Below are 19,185 nucleotides of genomic sequence, written 5' to 3'. Positions count from 1 at the left end.
TGAGGGTGAGTAAATCATGGGCTAATTTTCATTTTTTGGTGAACTATCCCTTTAAGAAAATATGTTAATTTATTAATATTTTATTCGTCTGAAAGAAGAATGTCATATACACCTGACTTGAGGGTGAGTAAATCATGGGCTAATTTTCATTTTTTGGTGAACTATCCCTTTAAGAAAATATGTTAATTTATTAATATTTTATAAGTAATAAGTAATATGTTTTAATATGTTAAAATCACAGTTCTGTCACTCTGTCTCTATCAACTCTATCAGTTTGAATTGCCCGCCAAAGAACTTTCCTGGAACTATCTGAAGGCTACGTGAATCACATGACGATCAAGCATTTTTTTTTTCAGTTGACGCAACTCTCTTTCTATATATGGCTCTGGTTGAAGCTAAACTCTCCAGGAGCGAGTTTGGACACCCCTGGTTTTACAATATGAATGAAACAAGTTAATTTAAACACATTATGTTTTGTTAAGCCAACTTAATCAATTTAAGTTTCTGTGCCACAACAGTGCCTCAAAACCAGCAATAGTGCATATTAGTATGCTAAAAACATGTCTTGTTATCGTGACAAAGGAACTTAAATGTATTAAGTTGGCTCAACAAAACAATAAAACCTTCTCCAAACCTCCATCTTTTCAAACATGACAAAATTTGTTTCAACATAAAAAAGAAACCGACTAATTGAAACGTGGCCGTTCAGTTTTCATTTTCAATCTGCCAACACTCATTCAGCTATATCAGTCCCTCGCCAGCTCTGGCACAATGGCTGCATCCAAAAGCTTAAAAATGCTGCATTCGTAAGATGCAATCCAAGGTTTTATTCCTTTATCTGATCGATTTTTGAAGGCAGTATCATTCGCTGATATCCCACAATCCTGTGCTTTCCATTCTGTGACAGTTATAAAGATAAATAAATAAAGATTGCTTCTGAAATTTGCTGTAAGTGGTCAGTTTGTGTGTAGATGTATATTTTTGACCAAGGGTTTCCCCTTCTGATGTCATTTCTAGTGAGAAATTACTATTGTAGTATAATGTGTTGTAATTAATTGTAATAGTAATTAAAAGTAATTAAGAAACACAAGATTTTCTGTGTATCCTTGGTCCCTTTACCATGAGGATACATTTTCCAACAGGATGCATAAAGCTGCCAAGTTAATTGAAGCCTCTGACATCATTAAAGGCATGGACTGCCTGAGGTGGTGCAAACCTAGGCTAATAGAATTCACCTCAACAAGTTATTTTGATTAAAGATTACAAGGGCACAGATAAACCATTTATAATAAACACTGCATTATTCCATTAAAAAAAGACAAGAATTGTCCATTTTGATATCATGGTCACTTGGGAAGTAGGCAATAACGTATGGGGCGCCGTTTGTAAAGCGGCTCACGCTGAAAATAACAGCAACATTTTGTCACATTTAGCTTCAAACAATGTTTAAAAAACTGGTATGAATTTTTGACGGTCACTTTTTACCACATTTACAACAATATTTGTCAACTTAGAGATATTTTAAATAGTTAAATCTAAATATTAAATGTTACACCTAAATGTTAAATATTAAATCTAAATGCTAAATATAAATCTAAATGTTAAATCTAAATCTAAATGTTAAATCTAAATGTTAAATGTTAAATCTAAATCTAAATGTTAAATCTAAATATTAAATCTAAATCTAAATGTTAAATCTAAATGTTAAATCTAAATCTAAATGTTAAATCTAAATATTAAATCTAAATCTAAATGTTAAATCTAAATGTTAAATGTTAAATCTAAATCTAAATGTTAAATCTAAATATTAAATCTAAATCTAAATGTTAAATCTAAATGTTAAATCTAAATCTAAATGTTAAATCTAAATCTAAATGTTAAATCTAAATGTTAAATCTAAATCTAAATCTAAATCTAAATGTTGAATCTAAATCTAAATGTTGAATCTAAATGTTTTGGGTGAAACTAAATATTTAACTAATATGCAAATTCAAAATGCCGGAAGTGCCAAAATAAAAGCTCGAGGTGGTCAGTGTGTGTTTATAGCATGGTTTATAGTGTCAAATAACGAATAAAAACCATCTCATAATAATAACTATAATATAACGATAATAACTTCCTAAAATAATAAACACGTTTGGAGAAACTGTAGAGTCTCGTGATGACAGAGCGATGACATGACATTCAGTCAAAGTGAGCCCCCTAGTGGCTGGCTATTATGGCTACAGGTCATAAGTCCCGCACTTTTCATAAAAGTGACACTAGCATACTCTTCAAATACAGTTTCTCCAAACGTGTTTATTATTTTAGGTAGTTATTATCACGATAATCTATGTCCAAGAGTCCATTTCCTCGGATGAGATGGTTTTTATTCGTTATTTGACACTATAAACCATGCTATAAACACACACTGACCACCTCGAGCTTTTATTTTGGCACTTCCTGTTACCGGCATTTTGAATTTGCATATTAGTTAAATATTTAGTTTCACCCCAAACATTTAGATTCAATATTTAGATTTAGATTTAACATTTAGATTTAGATTCAACATTTAGATTTAGATTTAGATTTAGATTTAACATTTAGATTTAACATTTAGATTTAGATTCAACATTTAGATTTAGATTTAGATTTAGATTTAGATTTAACATTTAGATTTAACATTTGGATTTAGATTTAACATTTAGATTTAACATTTAGATTTAATATTTAGATTTAACATTTAGATTTAGATTTAACATTTAGATTTAACATTTAGATTTAGATTTAACATTTAACATTTAGATTTAACATTTAGATTTAGATTTAATATTTAGATTTCACATTTATATTTATATTTATATTTAACATTTAGATTTAGATTTAACATTTAACATTTAGATTTAACATTTAGATTTAGATTTAATATTTAGATTTCACATTTATATTTATATTTATATTTAACATTTAGATTTAGATTTAACATTTAGATTTAGATTTAGCATTTAGATTTAGATTTAGCATTTAGATTTAACATTTAACATTTAGGTGTAACATTTAATATTTAGATTTAACTATTTAAAATATCTCTAAGTTGACAAATATTGTTGTAAATGTGGTAAAAAGTGACCGTCAAAAATTCATACCAGTTTTTTAAACATTGTTTGAAGCTAAATGTGACAAAATGTTGCTGTTATTTTCAGCGTGAGCCGCTTTACAAACGGCGCCCCATAATAACGGCGCTCCAGATTCCAATCCAGTTGGTGGCGGTAATGCACCTAAGCTGCTTTGCCAAACGCCATTAAAATTTAGAAGAAGAAGAGGAAGACGACGAAGAGAAAGAAGAAGGTGGAGGAAAAATAGCCTAAAATGTGGTAGAAAAGGGACAAAAAGTCTGATTTCTGAAAGTAAATGAATCATTTTATTAAAAGGAAGCTATATTTTTAAACAATATTTCCAAGACCCAATAGTAAAGACGCTTCTGGTAAGTGATATGTTTGAGATGCAGGAAGGTCACAAGAACCTCATTTCAGTAACATCAGTTCATCAGTGAAAATGAAAGTAAACTGCGCTGACACATCATCTGATAATTATTAATAAGTGAGATTTGACAGAAATGTGCCTACTTCGAGTATAGGATGCGTCTGTACTGTGTATCTATGTTCATTTAATACATGCCCCGGACAGAACGTGCTGCTTTTTTTTTCTTTTTCTTTTTTTTTTTTTCTTTTTTTAACAGTGAAGCGGTAATTAAGCTCAAAAGCGTGTCAAGGTGTGAGCACTTTATTGAATGTTTTGAGCACGGAGATGAGATTTTTGCCTCTGCCATCACACAGGGCCTGTCCTTATACCCACACTTGCTGTCTTTGCACTTGGCCTCTTGTCTACGTAACGTAAATGATGTGTTTCCTGTATTTGGCCCAAGTGTTTGAGTGGCCGTGAAGACCCCAAGTGGGTGTATAACTTTTTTGATTTCCCGATGGGACAACACTACATCAAGTAGCGTTTTTACAATGCTTTATTTACACATTTTGATTTTCTATACTTTGCACTTTAAAATGTCTTGTTTAGAAGTCCATATGTAACAGAAGATACAATTAATTGAGGTGTTTCTAATTGAGTTATAAAAAGCCGTTCTGCAACAATACAGTGTGCAAACACAGCCAAATTATATGTAATATCTATTTAATTTAACTTACACCAAAAAGTCTTGACATCTCACAATTTCAGGCCACACGAGTTCCTTAAAGCGATGCATGATGGGATATTTGTAGCCTTTTGAGTATTGGGACAGGCCCATATTTTCATCTGAACATCTTAATTTATTCTAGATGATTTTGTTTTGCAGATCAAAGTTCATAAGTAAAAAGTAAAATAAATCTGTTTTTCAGAACCCCCTAGATTTTTAATTATACTATTTGTATTGTTTTTCTTTTGCAGGTAAATGTGAGAAGATGGTATTAAAAGAGATTCCAACAGACAATATTACTCGCCCTTTGGGCCGGAATGAGGTCATAGGTTTACTCTTCCGCCTCACAATATTTGGTGCCGTCACTTATTTTACAATAAAGTGGATGGTTGATGCTATTGATCCAACAAGAAAACAGAAAGTTGAGGCACAAAAACAGGTATGCAGTTTAATTTCAGGGAAATATAAATTTGTGTGATTTCCAGACATAGAAAAGCAATGTAGCTGTTTAGATGCGGGTCCAAGTTTTAAGTATAACTTATCTGCAGGTTTATAACTTTTGACAAAGGCTGGAGTTTAATAATGTGAAGCTTTGTCGCCCCCTCACAGGCAGAGAAACTCATGCGGCAGATTGGAGTGCAGAATGTGAAGCTTTCTGAATATGAGATGAGTATTGCAGCTCATCTTGTGGATCCATTGACTATGCAGGTGAGGAATGATGTCACCATCGGACTTTATTTACCAGTAGTTATTTGTCTCTAAAACAGTCTACTTTTGTTTTGTTAAGAGAATGCAAGTCATTGTAACACATGTTACATCGTTACACAAATCATGTGTGTCCACAGATTACATGGCATGACATTGCAGGTCTGGATGAAGTCATAACTGAACTGAAAGACACTGTTATACTTCCGATCCAGAAGAGACATCTGTTTGAAGGATCCAGACTTCTTCAACCTCCCAAAGGCAGGCACTAGGATGAAAATGTTTCTCTAAAGTGCTTTTAAGCTCAACTCCACACTTTATTCTGAGGTGGTTTGCCTGTCATCTTCTCAGGTGTGTTGCTGTATGGGCCTCCAGGCTGTGGGAAAACTCTTATAGCCAAAGCTACCGCCAAAGAGGCTGGATTCCGCTTCATCAACCTGCAGCCTTCCACTCTCACTGACAAATGGTACGGAGAGTCCCAGAAACTAGCCGCAGCCGTGTTTTCTCTGGCCATCAAGCTACAGCCCTCTGTTATCTTCATCGATGAGATTGGTAAATGCTTATGTTGATTTGTATGCTTTATCCACCCCTAATATTGACATCCCAGTAGTAAGCTATGCTTTTAAAGCTAGATCTCTTTAGCTTAATGGCACATTTATGAATCAGTAGAAGTCTACTTTTGAACCTAACTTGGTTCCTGTTGCTCCTTTACAATCACACAATAATAAGTGGAAGATTCTGTATACTTGTCATTTTTTAAATGAACTTATTTTGGCTTAATGTCTTAGATTCCTTCTTGAGGAATCGCTCAAGTTCAGATCATGAGGCCACTGCCATGATGAAGGCTCAGTTCATGAGCTTATGGGACGGGCTGGAAACTGACTACAACTGCCAGGTACAATTCCGCATCTTTGTGAGGTTTACTGGTTTGATCAGTGACTCGAGATCCAAGTCAGGTTCCTTTTCTATCTGATGTGTTGTGATTGTGTTTCACAAAGGTCATAATAATGGGAGCCACCAATCGGCCACAAGATCTTGATTCTGCTATACTCCGAAGGATGCCTACAAGATTCCACATCAATCAGCCCGTAAGTTCACTGATTTTAGCTCAAAATATGTTTGATGGTTTAAATGAAATGTTCAGTTTTACTGTTGAGTCATTAAACTCTGTAGTGATTCTTATAAATGATCATTTGTCATTTGTATGTATTTAGAATATAAAGCAGAGGAAAGACATATTGAAACTGATCCTGGAGAATGAAAATGTAAGTATTTATTAATTGGACTGTTGTTGCTATTGAAAGATGCAAATGCTGAAAGAACATTTTCTCATTTTCTGAAGGTGGAGTCTGCCGTGGACTTTGGTGAAATTGCAAAAAAGACTGACGGCTTCTCAGGAAGTGACCTCAGAGAGATGTGCCGAGATGCTGCTCTGCTTTGTGTGCGGGACTTTGTGCACCAAGAAAGGTAAACACTTAAAGAGCTTCAGGCCTTGTCCACATTAATACATTTTCATTTGAAAACGCATATTTTTTCTGTCTGTTTTGGCCATCCGTCCACACTGAGGCGGCGTTTTTGTCAACAAAAACTAAGCTTTTTCGAAATGCTCGCCCAAGTGGATAAATTTGAAGTGTTGTTGTGTGGAATGGGATAACGAAGGTATTTGAAAACAATGTCATATGTTTACTCGTGTGATGCATATTGTACCCATAGATATCTATGGTTGTGCCTGCTATTCACTTTCATAGTGTTATTAAAGAATATAAATGTTCCTTTGTATAATCGACAAATTACATTCCTGCAAAGATGACAGAAAATGTACTCGCAATTGCTTTCCTGCGGCAAAACATGAACAACTGCGTTTTAGACCAAACATGGAATGGTGATTTTGAGTGTGACCTGGATGCATCAGTGAGTGGTGGTGGGACATTTTGCTAATAGGGCTTGGGCGTCGTGACGTCATACTTGGCGTGGCGGCCATGTTGATGGCCTCGCGAATGTAAACATACAGCAAGTCAACGGGGAGAAGCAGAGTTGGGAGAAAGAAAAAAGATGTTAAAATCCCGAAAAGGATGTGGAATTTACAGGGATACGTTAAATAGGGAAGCGAGGGACCAGTATGTGGACAAAATCGGCAAAAAAAAGTGTAGTTAGTAGCTGTCAACCCTCCCGTTTTTTCCGGGTTTCTCACGTATTTGAGCTATTTTCCCGCTGTCTTCCCGTTTTAGTATTTACCTATAAAATATCCCGAAAAATGACAATTTCAACATTCATCTTTCTGTTGCTATCCCTCTGCAAAACTGCAGCATTAACTAAGCGAGTTGTGAAGCTAGGTCTAACGTGACTTTGCTTACAGATCGGCGTGAAATCGTGCTCTCACAACAACCACGCTGTTATCTAAAAAAAGGCCAATATCACGCTAAGGTTGCCTTCAAGTAAGCAAAACGATGCTTTGAAAACATCTGTTTTTCTGGAAGGGCAAGGGGGTAGCAACAGGACAACAGTACAGAGACTGACAGGTCCGATGGAAGGGCTAACATTAATGTTATGATAGTAAGTTATTAAAATACGGGATATTTTACAGGAAAATTTGTCCACATAACTTACTGGTCCCTGGTTTCCCTATTTAACGTATCCCTGTAAATTCCACATCCTTTTCGGGATTTTAACATCTTTTTTCTTTCTCCCAACTCTGCTTCTCCCCGTTGACTTGCTGTATGTTTACATTCGCGAGGCCATCAACATGGCCGCCACGCCAAGTATGACGTCACGACGCCCAAGCCCTATTAAATAATCGTGCCAGAAGAATAGTATGAGAACTTGTCTGCTCTCTTTGTATCATCCTGTGAGCTTTTATTACGTTTTACCCATGCGCAGTAAGGTAATTCAAGTGCTTTCAGACGTTTCAGTGTGGATGAGCAACTTTTGGAAAACGCTAGTGTGGACGGAGAGCGTTTCATTTCATTTTGAAATGAAAACACCGTTTTCAAACGTATCCGGATTAATGTAGACGGACGCTTCATGTACAATGTACCTCAGACTCCAAAATAGCACAGAACAGGCTCTTTTTTTTTATCTTTATCTTAAGTTTGAGACTTGTCACCTTTACATAATGTCTAGAGTCAATAGTTTACATTTGAAACTGTATGAAAATTAAGCATCTAGGTAAGTTCAGGCCACATCAGCCAAGCTCGCATCAGCTGATAGCCAGCTGTTCCTGACGTGTACCACTCCAGTTTCGACTTCTATCACAGCGGCCCATTTAAATTCCCATTCCTTCAGCATTTCCTCCATAGCATCACTGCTCACAATCAAACTCCCTCCTCCAACCCCAACTCCACCCAACCGAACCTGTAATCAATCTGACTGTCATTTTGTTTTTCTGTTCAGTTCACTACATTGCAAGCGTTTTCTATCATGTATTTGTATTTCCACAACTCATGTAATTGAGAATTGTAATCATGTATGCATAAACTGGTTCTGCTCTGTACCCCAGCGAGGTTTGACTTGCTGCTGTCCCCGCTCTGTCCAGGCATAGCTGCATGGACAGGCGTGGGAGTTTTGCCCAGAACAGAACCATACCGCCAACACTAACTGCATGCTATACTTATAAATTATATTTACTTGACAAAGTGGTCCTGACTGAACTTGCTTTTCTGGTGCTGTTATTAATTTTTGTCCATCCCATAACAGTCCAGTGGAAGACTTCATCCGCCCAATCAGGCAGGAAGACATGCAGAGGGCAATCGAGAAGATGAAGAAGTCCAAATCTGCAGGAGTGCAAGAGGCGTTTATGCACGTAGCACTGGACTGAATGTGATGCTGCTGTTTTAAAAAACATGAAACTAAATTTGGTCTGATTTTCTTTTTTTGTGGCATATGTCGTGTTTTGTAAAAGGGGGAACTCAGGATTTATTAATGGTGGAATGGAGGCTTTTTTCTCTAATCATCTTTTTTTTGCACTGTAATTTCCATATTCTGTTTTTGCCATTCAATCAATGAGCCTTACCTCTTAAGTAAATGGTCACATTTGAGTCAATGGGACAGTTCATGAAAGATTGAACGATTTACATAAAACTCATTCTGCTTGTGTTCCAAGAATGAGATCCATTGTGTTTGTCTTTATAGGTTTGGTTTGGGTGGTGTTTGTTTTTTATGAAGATGGGCAACAGTAAAGTTACTTTTTCCAGTTATGCATAAGGCATCTAATTTCCCCTGCAAGAATTATTTTTTACGTCAACGGTATGTAACAATTTAGCTGATCTGTAAGAACAAAGTGTGTTTAGTAACAATTTTAACAACTCTCATCTGTTTGTTTTGCCCCAGTGATTGAATGATTTAAATTATAAACGCATAGACTTGTTGGCCTTTTACATTGAATAAAATGTTTAAGTGTTAAATTTAGCCCAGATTAAAGAGAGTGGGATGGCCTGTTGTATAAATATTTATTTGTGAAACATTAAATATACTTGCACAAATATTTAGGGCAAGTGACAAGCCACTGCTGTTGTTATTTCTGGGGTTTGAATGGGCGACGGAGAATTAATAAGTGGAGAGAAACCGTTTTCTTCTGGAGAAACGGTTATGGATTGATGCGCCATTTTAGAATGCTGGCAATGAAGGAACAATTGTATACAAGTATTTTTCAGTTATTAGGTTTCCCAATCCACAACAGTCCATTGCTCTATTCAATTTAAATCCGTTTAGAAGTCAGAATATATGTAAAATGCTTTGTTTAACACTGTACAAGAATTGGATGACCATCGTATTCTTTTAATTACGTTTATTGGAATTACTGCCCTATGCACATTGTATCAAATATTGTAAGAAATGACAAAGTGTTAATCTCTCAAGTCCATACATTTCCTGTAAGACAATAAATATGTTTAGGTTGGTCCAATAAGAAAATGGCAAGACAATAAATATGCTCTTGTTCCTTCACATTGGATTCCTCAAGAGTTTCATGTTTATGCATTCAGCACAAATCTTTCACATTCATACATCACTCTTTACAGTAACTCGTTCATTTGGGAATATAACAGTAATGCCACTTTTACATTAAGGCACATGGAAGTACAAAGAGATGGACGTGCAAGACAATACTGTGGTTATACTCTACTGCCAGTACTGAATGTTTTTAAATTCTTACAAAGAATGTTATAGAATTAAAATAGAATCTGTGTATACAATGAGAACAAGACGTTCTCCACTGGTAAAAAATAGTGCCAAGACAGGCACTTATCCGAATAAAATTCCAGTTGAGGTAGGCAAAATATTGGTCCTATTACTGTCAGGCATACTTTGATCAGACTATGTATATAACACATTTGAAACAGCAGTAGCTGTGTAGTTTGATCCATCTATGCTTTTATACTGGGCGATCTCAGGAACAAAATATACTGTATTTTAAAGAAATTTGCAGGGGATAAATATAGATAGCATTTATCTAAAAATGTGGTACATATGAGTCTAATAAACATTTATTTAAAAAAAAAAATCTCACTACAATGTAGGAATGTAGTATATAATGCACCTTTCTATAAACTGGACTGTATGTCTTGTGTTCACTGGTCCTTCTGCAGAGAACTATAGTAATCAACTAGGACTTTCCACGCTTTGGGGGCCATGAAACCATCAGGGGGGTTCTCTCCGCTGCGGGCAAGGCTCCTCATTTTGGTCCCTGAGATGAACTCAAATTCTCCATGTCTGAAAAACAGAAAAGCTGTTGACTTGAGCTGCAGCTTATATACAAATCAAGTCTATAAATACTGATACTGTAATGATTTTAATACTTATTCTGATGAACAATAATGCACAAATAAAGTTCAAAATGAATGAAACGGAGAGCAGTCAAGCCGCGACATGACAGAGGAATATTATTAGATGTCACTTTAAATAAACACAAAGCTAAATGCGACAGTCTTTATAATGGGTTTATGTGATGATTGGGTAACATTTTATTTTACAGTGTCTTTGCTACATGTTACATGTACTTGCTATAATAGTATATTATGTTATACATCCAGAGTATTACTTACATACATATATTACATACATACATACATACATACCTAATCCTAACCCTATAGTAAGTTAATGTTCTTAATTAATATTAGTCAGTACTTAAATGTATAATTACAATGTGTAACCAAATATTATTGTAGGTTAGTTGTTATAAGATTGATCATGTTCTGTAATTATTGTAAAAAAAAAAAAAGACGAACAGACAGAATTTAAAAATTATTTTTAAAAATGATGGCTTTCAATACCAATATATTTAAAGTTAAAAAGCTGTGCATTAAACATTTAAAATATACTTCATCTTGATTCTACATTAATTTGGGTGTTCGATGAATAAATATATTTATTATGGCAAATTTAAACTATTCACAGCCATAATATATCATATAATAAAATGAAATGAAATATGTACGCACCTTTCCTTGTCATAGAAGTCCATGGCCTTCTTGACTCTGTTGTATGCAGCAACTCTGAAGGGAATAATCTCAAGAGAGGTGAGGCCTGGTGCCATGGTCAGCACTTTTCCACCATGAGTGGGCTCATACAGGTCCTTCTTTGTCTCCGGGTGGGGCATACCTGCTGGATCTCGCCCTACAATGTAAAAGTTGGCCCCCGCGATCATCCTGGCCCGACAATGCCACTGTACCTATAAGAACGTTCAGAATTTTTGCCCTGTTCAGAATTGACTTGACTCACAATTTCAATTATTTGTATTAAAAAAGGGTCTTAAACAGCCTCTTATTTGTTCCAGTGTATCATGTTCAGCTAGAGTCTGACCTCTGTAGGCCCAGCATACATCATGGGTGAGGGGAAAATGGCCACAATTGTGTTTTCTGGATCCAGGACTCCTTCCTCTAGCACAGCAGCATGCTGTCTCATGCGCCAGTCCAGCGGTACGTCGTCATCTTTTGTCCAGCCACCCAGAGGGTGCAGAAGCAGCACGGGCTTCTTGTAGCCTCGCTCGAGCAGACGGCGCTTAGTGTCCTGCATCAGGAGCGCGTGGCCGTTGTGCACAGGATTACGCAGCTGGAATGCAAAAATGGCATCTGTGGGGAAAAGACACAATTGCAGAGGGTTTTGTCGCACTGGCAAATAATTATGGGAAGGATCCATGTTTCGCATTTACCTGCTCTCATTTCTTTAAATTTCTGTCTTAGTTCCCGCGGAGTGAGACGGTACTGGTCAAGACCGTCGTTCCACCTAAGTCTCTCAAACACCTCCAGGTCTCCACCAGCCAGCCAATCACCACTCTCCATTATCATCTGTGCAAAGCATAAATGGTGTAACTGTATTGGCTGACTGTATTAGGAAGTATAATATACAACAGTTTTAAAAGCAATGTCACAGAGATGTGTCCTCTCACCTTAATGTGCGGATGTTGCGGGCATGTTGTCCCCCACTGCCTTGCGCATCTCTCTTCCTTACGATGCTCATAAAACTCAGGGTTGCGCATGATTGCCACTTTTTGACCTTTGAACTCCAGGGCAAAAGCAGTGTAACCGTCCAGCCTCTCCTTGTCGTCCTTGGATACGGGCAGCACAATGGGAACAGACAAGTTGATGATCCCACCTAAACATAAAAGATTATTAATATTACTATTTTTATTTTTAACAATAATATTATTATTATTTAATGTTATGTTGGATATTATTACATTCACTAAATATGCAATCTGAATAACTAGGAAAATGTAAATTATTAAATATTACTAATTAGATGTAGATTATTATTAAATTAATATTCAATATTAAATAAACCACCATTCAAAAGTTTGGGATCGGAAAGATTTATTGTTTTTTAAAGAAGCCTCATGGTCACTGAGGCTGTATTTATTTAAACAAAAATACAGTAAAAACAGTAATACTGTGAAGTATTACAGTTTTTCTGAATTGCTAAAACACTAAATACCATTCTCTGAACCAAATTCTCAATAGCCTAAACAAATTTGTCACTAAAAAACATTTTGCACTGTGATGCATTTGTGTCTCAAAAACACAGGCAATTATATTATAATTATAAATACATTGTATAATTATTTTGTACATATAAATACACACACATGCATGTATATATTTAAGGAAATGTGTTATTTATATATAAAATATTTATATTTATATATATAATATAAATCATGTATAAATATATATATATATATATATATATACATACATACATACATACATATATATATATATACACACAGTATACATCCAAATATTCCTTAAATATATACATGTACAGTGTATGTGTATTTATATAAACAAAATAATTATACACAGTACACACACATTATGTAAACACAAACTTTTAAATTGGATGGGATTAATTGCGATCAATCGTTGCACAGCCCTAATTTATTTAAAAAAACATATTTTGTAATATTATAAATGTCTTAAAAATAAGTGTACGTAAGTAAGTATGTGTGTGTGTATTATATACATTTACATATTCACACACACACACACACACTTGTAAATATATAAATGTAATATGTAAATTTAAATTTTTTCTTTGAAATACAGTAGATACACTATAAAACTATATATTTTTGAGGGTGATGATCAGTTTGAAAATGTCTTTACCATCAAGCAAAGTTCCAAAGTGCAAGACTTGCAGGAATTCTCTCTCCCTCATGAATCCCCTCAGTGGAGTCGCCCACCCCTCAGCCAGAACCTGCACCCACTGCAAATCCAGCTACAAGACCAACGAGAAACACACAAACAGCACTTTCATTTTATCTCATGACAAGAACGACAGTTTGCCACAAAATAACAACTATGAATTACGACAGTTCATATTTTTCTACAGTAGTTATTTCAGTAGCTCTTGCAGAACGTAAATTATGAAATAACACCAAGTTACAGTGAAAAGCTCTCAGTTAACTGAACTGTGAGGAAATGCCTGTGGTGTAACAAGCAGGGCAGTTGATTTCCACAGCAGTAGTAGGGCATGTGTGTGTTCATGAAGGGTTGCATTACCTCCGTGATGGCTACAGTGGGGAGTATATTGGCATCACTCAGCACCAGGTCCAGCTTGTTTTCAGGAACAAAGAGCTCATTCACTTCCTCTGTCACACCAGTGGGCACAATATCCTGTGAGAACAAATCATCTGGTCAGTGGCGTTTTAACGTCTCTCAAGAGAATACTGACAGTCTGTCAGCTGGCACAAAGAAAGGGACAACTGACCAAACACATTGGGCCCTATTTTAACGATCTGAAAAGCAAGTATCAAACGCAAAACGCAAGTAGCTTTGTGGACGGATCTCGGGCGCTGTTGCTATTATACCGGCGGGATAAATGCCTCTTGCGCCTGACGCAAATCTAAAATGGGTTGGTCTGAAGTAGCTTCATTACTCATAGGTGTGGTTTGGGCGTAACGTGAAATAAATCAACCAAATAAACCAATCAAAGCGTCATCTCACATTCCCTTAAAAAGCAGGCACCCTTGTTCCATGGCGGATTGCTATTATAACGGCGGATTTGCCAGGAGCGGTTCACAGCTGAGGAGACCGACGTTCCCATCAGGGCCGTAAAAGACAGAGAAGTGACATTGTATGGGGATGGGAGAAACCCACCCAAATTAGCTTCGGTTAAACAGGCGTATAATAATTTGGGTGAAAATGTGTAAGCTAGATTTATGCCTATTTTTTCACATCTTCATGGACACCACATCGATTTCCCTTATGTGGTAATATTTTTAAATTATGTATGGTTTGCAAAAATGGGAACTGCTGTCTGCATCTGTGTAGAAGAGAGAAGCAAAGTGTATGCATGTTGTGCACACGCTACATTATGGCCAAGCATGCGCCTTAAAATTGCATCTGAATAACGCGCCACTGACTTTAGACTACGTTTTTCATGGTCTGTGGCGGAATTATTTTCTGAAACTGCAAAATGGCACCAGGGAACGTTTGCGCCGGAACACGCCTCCTCTTTTCGCTGAACCGCCCCCAGGCGCAAGTTCATTCCCTAATTTACCGACGTGCGTCTGTGGAGGGAAAAGTCTGCTGTGCATCGGGTGCAAAATAGGAATGATACATGCGTCGATGTACAAAGTCAATTGCGCTGGGTGCAAGATAGGGCCCATTATCTATTTAATAACCAGAAATGAAAGACTGACCCACCTGTTCCTTCAAGAGATCCACTAGTTGATGAATGCAGTCATTGACAGTGAGCTCTCCAGTCTTCAACACGAGCTCAGGGGCTTCAGGTTTCTCATAGTCAGAGTCAATTCCTGTAAAACCTACGTTAAGCAAAATGTAGTTGAAACATTTTCTAGATACTCTCAATTTAATCACATTATTGGCAAATTATTGAATTAATGAATTAATAAAGGGATAGTTTACCCAAAAATAAAATTCTGTCTTCATTTACTCACCCTCAAGTAGTTCCAAACCTGTATGAATTTCATTGTTCTGCCGAACACAAAAAAAGTTATGTTGAAGAATATGGGAAATCAAACATTTAATGGGCCCCATTGACTTCCATAGTATAGAAAAAAAATATTATGGAAGTCAATGAGGCCCATCAACTGTTCAGTTACAGACGTTCTTCTTTTGTGTTCAGCAGAAGAAGAAAAATCCTACAGGTTTGTAAATGATGATAGAATTTTCATTTTTGGGTGAACTATCCCTTTCAGTTCAAAAATTGTTTTTACTGTGTGATGTTTTGATGTTAAAATATTCTCTTCTATCCAAGATAAATATGACGAGACAGCTATAAACCATGCATTTATAGATTTATTTTCCTGAATAATCTTCAAGATACCTTTAATCTCTCCAGCACGGGCCTTTTTATAAAGTCCTTTGACATCTCTGCTCTCACACACCTCCAGTGAGGCATTTATAAACACCTCAAAGAATGGCAGACCTGCATTCTCATGGATCTTCCTGGCATCGTTTCGATCCTGTTGTGAGCACACGTAAAATCATCCTCTTAATGCATCCTGTTGCAGAAATTATTAAAAAATGTCATAAAATTTGGGAACCTCTGATATCACCAAACCTTTGTAAATGGAGAAATGAAACTAGTGATGCAAACCAGTCCGGCATCCGCAAACAGTTTGGCGACCTCAGCAATACGTCGAATGTTCTCTTCTCTGTCTGTGGCTGTGAAGCCCAAGTTCTTATTCAAGCCATGTCGAATGTTGTCACCGTCGAGCGAATAGCAAGGAATGGCATGGGAAACTAGATATTCCTCCAAAGCAAATCCAATTGTAGTTTTTCCAGCACCAGACAACCCTGTAGCGAAAAAATGTCAAATATTTTATGTGAATAGTGACTGAGCTCATTCAACCTAACATCTCTGTTCCATAGAAGAAAGGAAGTCATACAGGTCTAAACATGAGGGGGAGTTAATGATGAATTTTCATTTTTGAGTGAACTATTCTTTTAATCTGATCCATCTAATTTTCTCCTGGAAGTCTCACAGAAGAAATTCCCACCTGTCAGCCAAACAGTACATCCACGAAATCCAGCTCTGGTCCCAACCACTTGGCCACGCTTGCTTCTACTCACATGGTGAGCCTGATAAACAACATTGGTTGCTCTCTGCATGTCCTAAAGTGGATATACACGATATACATGATGTGAAAAGTAAGACTGAGAACAATTTGCAAATCTGAGCCTAAAGCACCATTTCCATCTTTACTGATAACGACAGTGTGTTTCTATAGGGACAATGGGTCAGATTCACAAAAGTGTTTGTAGGGATAGTAAACCCAAAATACAAATTCATGCCATTACAAACCTAAAAGAAAATATTTTGAGAAATGGATCAATGTTTTTTGTCCATACAATAGAAGTCAATGGTCACCAAAACTGTTTGGTTACCAATATTCTTCAAAATATTTTCTTATATGTTCCACAGCAGAAAGACATACAGGTTTGGAACAACATGAGTGCAAGTAAATTATGAAATTATGTTTATTTTTGAACAAGCGGTCCCTTTAATTTTAACTTATATTATTACATTTTAACTTCATACTTCAGGACTGAGGAGGGAGTGGCTTCGGAAAGAGAAATGAAGAAACAAAAAGGGCCATTCATGCAGGACCATGGAGAGGTGGCCAGTTGGATCAGAGCCATCTCTCTCTCTCTACCCAGGCTCTTTGGATACACAGGAAATCCAAGCTTGATGCAAGTAACCCTGGGGTTTGTTAATTCCCATTGGTACACAGTGTCCCTTTGACTGAGGATATGCAAAATCTGGCTACATAGGACCTGTTACAATTAACATTAATCTTCCATGGGATTTGTGTGGTTATAGCCTATTGCAGAACCAGAAAACACTTCATGTAAAACAAAGACAGACATTCTAGTATAAAAGACGTGACCCCTAACAAAAAAATCCTAAACATAACATCAGCCATTAAAATGAATTTAAGCCCAATGTCAAATCAAGACAAGTTGATGAAAAGGATAAAACTGAATCATAACATCCTGCCACATCACCAAATATTTTCAATATCCTTCCGAAAGCAAACACACTCGTGTTACTTTAAGTGACTGTCACTCTATCATAATTATCCAAGTTCCCGAAGTTACACGGACCAGTCGAGCAACTCTTACTTTGTGTGAATGTAGCCTAAAGCCTTTCAAAATGAACTGTTTGTCTTTTTTTTAAAACCAATACTAGTAATACAAAATACTTCTGATATATTTTTAAAGTCTGTTGAAATTTCGTAGTTCGTATCGAAGCAACTTTTAAAAGTTTAGCGAGAAAGAAACTAAAAAGAAAGAAAAAGGCTGAACTTCAGCAAACGTACCGTTCTCTGTTTTTTCAACCCAGACATGATGTCACAACGCGAACACGCTGGTCAGAGCTTTCTAAAAAATGTGACCCTTTAGGGACTAACACAGAATACGAGAAAGTGAAGTTAGTGGAAGTCAGGATAAACTGGACACGTAGCACTCAGCGTTCTTCCTGAAATCCTCCCACTCAGCGTGCGCTGCTCACGTCACCATCACGACTACACACACTGACTGCATTGATTCTCAGTTACTACTCAACATCTCTCTCACAGCACACAAAGAGTAATACAACACAGATAGGCTACATTAAGATACACACATTATTGAATTATTACTGCTGCTCTGATCTGGGGTTGACAACTTCCATCTCAATCTCAGCCAACCCACATGGACCCACTAAAAAGAAAAGGAAAACTTTAACAACAATAACAAACATTATTTAAACATTACCACATTAACATATCGTGAGCTTAGAATTATAAGGTTCTATCTCCGTTTAGGGTAGTTCTGAGATATTGAGCATCAAAGTTTTTACATCCCAGCTGGCAAAACTGTTATGTAGTATAATCTACTATTATAGCTCAACAAGACCATCACCCTACAGGTACTTTGAGGATAGAATATCAAAATCCTGGCACATTTGGAAATGGGATTTTTTAAGATGGCCCAAATGGAGATAGAACCTTATAATTCTGAGAGCTCTGATTCTGTTTGGAATTATAAGGTTCTATCTCCACTTTTACAAATAAAACCCCACATTTCAAAGAATAAATGTATATAACCATTGATTTTAATCAATTTATATATTTATAATACAATCACACAGCTTGTAGTATATAATATAATATATAATAGTATAGTATACATCAAAGCCAAGCAAGTTTGTAAGAAAAAAAAATTATTTTCAAAGAACATGGACATGGAAAAATTACAGCTAAACAAAAAATGTTTTCTTCACATACTACACCCCACTCCTCTGTACTGTAAAAACATTTAGGAAGCATCTTACATACATTAAAAACGGTTCATTTAGTAGATTAAAACATACAAAATATTGTGTAACATCATGAAAATTATGTTTTCATCCCTTTCCACCCCCACTCCCTCTGTGCTCTGAAACATTTAAAAAAATGAAAGATGGATTATTTAGAAAGAAAGATAGATTAGTTAGAAAGATAAAAAGAGGGATTAGTTAGAAAGAAAGAAAGAAAGAAAGAAAGAAAGAAAGATGGATTAGTTAGAAAGAAAGAAAGAAAGAAAGAAAGAAAGAAAGAAAGAAAGAAAGAAAGAAAGATGGATTAGTTAGAAAGAAAGATAGATTAGAAAGAAAGAAAGAAAGAAAGAAAGAAAGAAAGAAAGAAAGAAAGAAAGAAAGAAAGAAAGAAAGAAAGAAAGAAAGAAAGAAAGAAAGAAAGATGGATTAGGTAGAAAGAAAGAAAGAAAGAAAGAAAGAAAGAAAGAAAGAAAGAAAGAAAGAAAGAAAGAAAGAAAGAAAGATGGATTAGGTAGAAAGAAAGAAAGAAAGAAAGATGGATTAGT

The 19,185-nt window shown here is 36.0% G+C and overlaps 2 protein-coding genes across 2 annotated transcripts; one reads left to right on the top strand and one right to left on the bottom strand.

The window, feature by feature from the left end:
• The first annotated feature begins 3,179 nt into the window (after positions 1-3,179).
• On the top strand, positions 3,180-9,372 carry atad1b (ATPase family AAA domain containing 1b). Its single transcript, XM_081393682.1, has 10 exons — positions 3,180-3,463; positions 4,420-4,607; positions 4,778-4,876; positions 5,014-5,134; positions 5,225-5,425; positions 5,662-5,768; positions 5,872-5,961; positions 6,088-6,138; positions 6,216-6,340; positions 8,567-9,372. The coding sequence occupies exons 2-10, from the start codon at positions 4,434-4,436 to the stop codon at positions 8,685-8,687; spliced, it is 1,089 nt and encodes a 362-aa protein (XP_081249808.1). The 5' UTR covers positions 3,180-3,463; positions 4,420-4,433; the 3' UTR covers positions 8,688-9,372.
• Positions 9,373-9,648: 276 nt separating this feature from the next.
• Positions 9,649-17,902, bottom strand: papss2b (3'-phosphoadenosine 5'-phosphosulfate synthase 2b). Its single transcript, XM_081393681.1, has 12 exons — positions 17,661-17,902; positions 16,338-16,452; positions 15,899-16,134; positions 15,662-15,800; positions 15,019-15,137; positions 13,873-13,986; positions 13,477-13,588; positions 12,258-12,463; positions 12,021-12,156; positions 11,672-11,940; positions 11,311-11,540; positions 9,649-10,579 (listed from the first exon to the last, which is right to left on the bottom strand). The coding sequence occupies exons 1-12, from the start codon at positions 17,685-17,687 to the stop codon at positions 10,438-10,440; spliced, it is 1,845 nt and encodes a 614-aa protein (XP_081249807.1). The 5' UTR covers positions 17,688-17,902; the 3' UTR covers positions 9,649-10,437.
• Positions 17,903-19,185: the final 1,283 nt, after the last annotated feature.

The sequence above is a fragment of the Scardinius erythrophthalmus genome (assembly GCF_964197995.2).
Source record: "Scardinius erythrophthalmus genome assembly, chromosome: 18".
Taxonomy (NCBI): domain Eukaryota; kingdom Metazoa; phylum Chordata; class Actinopteri; order Cypriniformes; family Leuciscidae; genus Scardinius; species Scardinius erythrophthalmus.
This window is presented reverse-complemented; position numbering and strand designations above follow the sequence as displayed.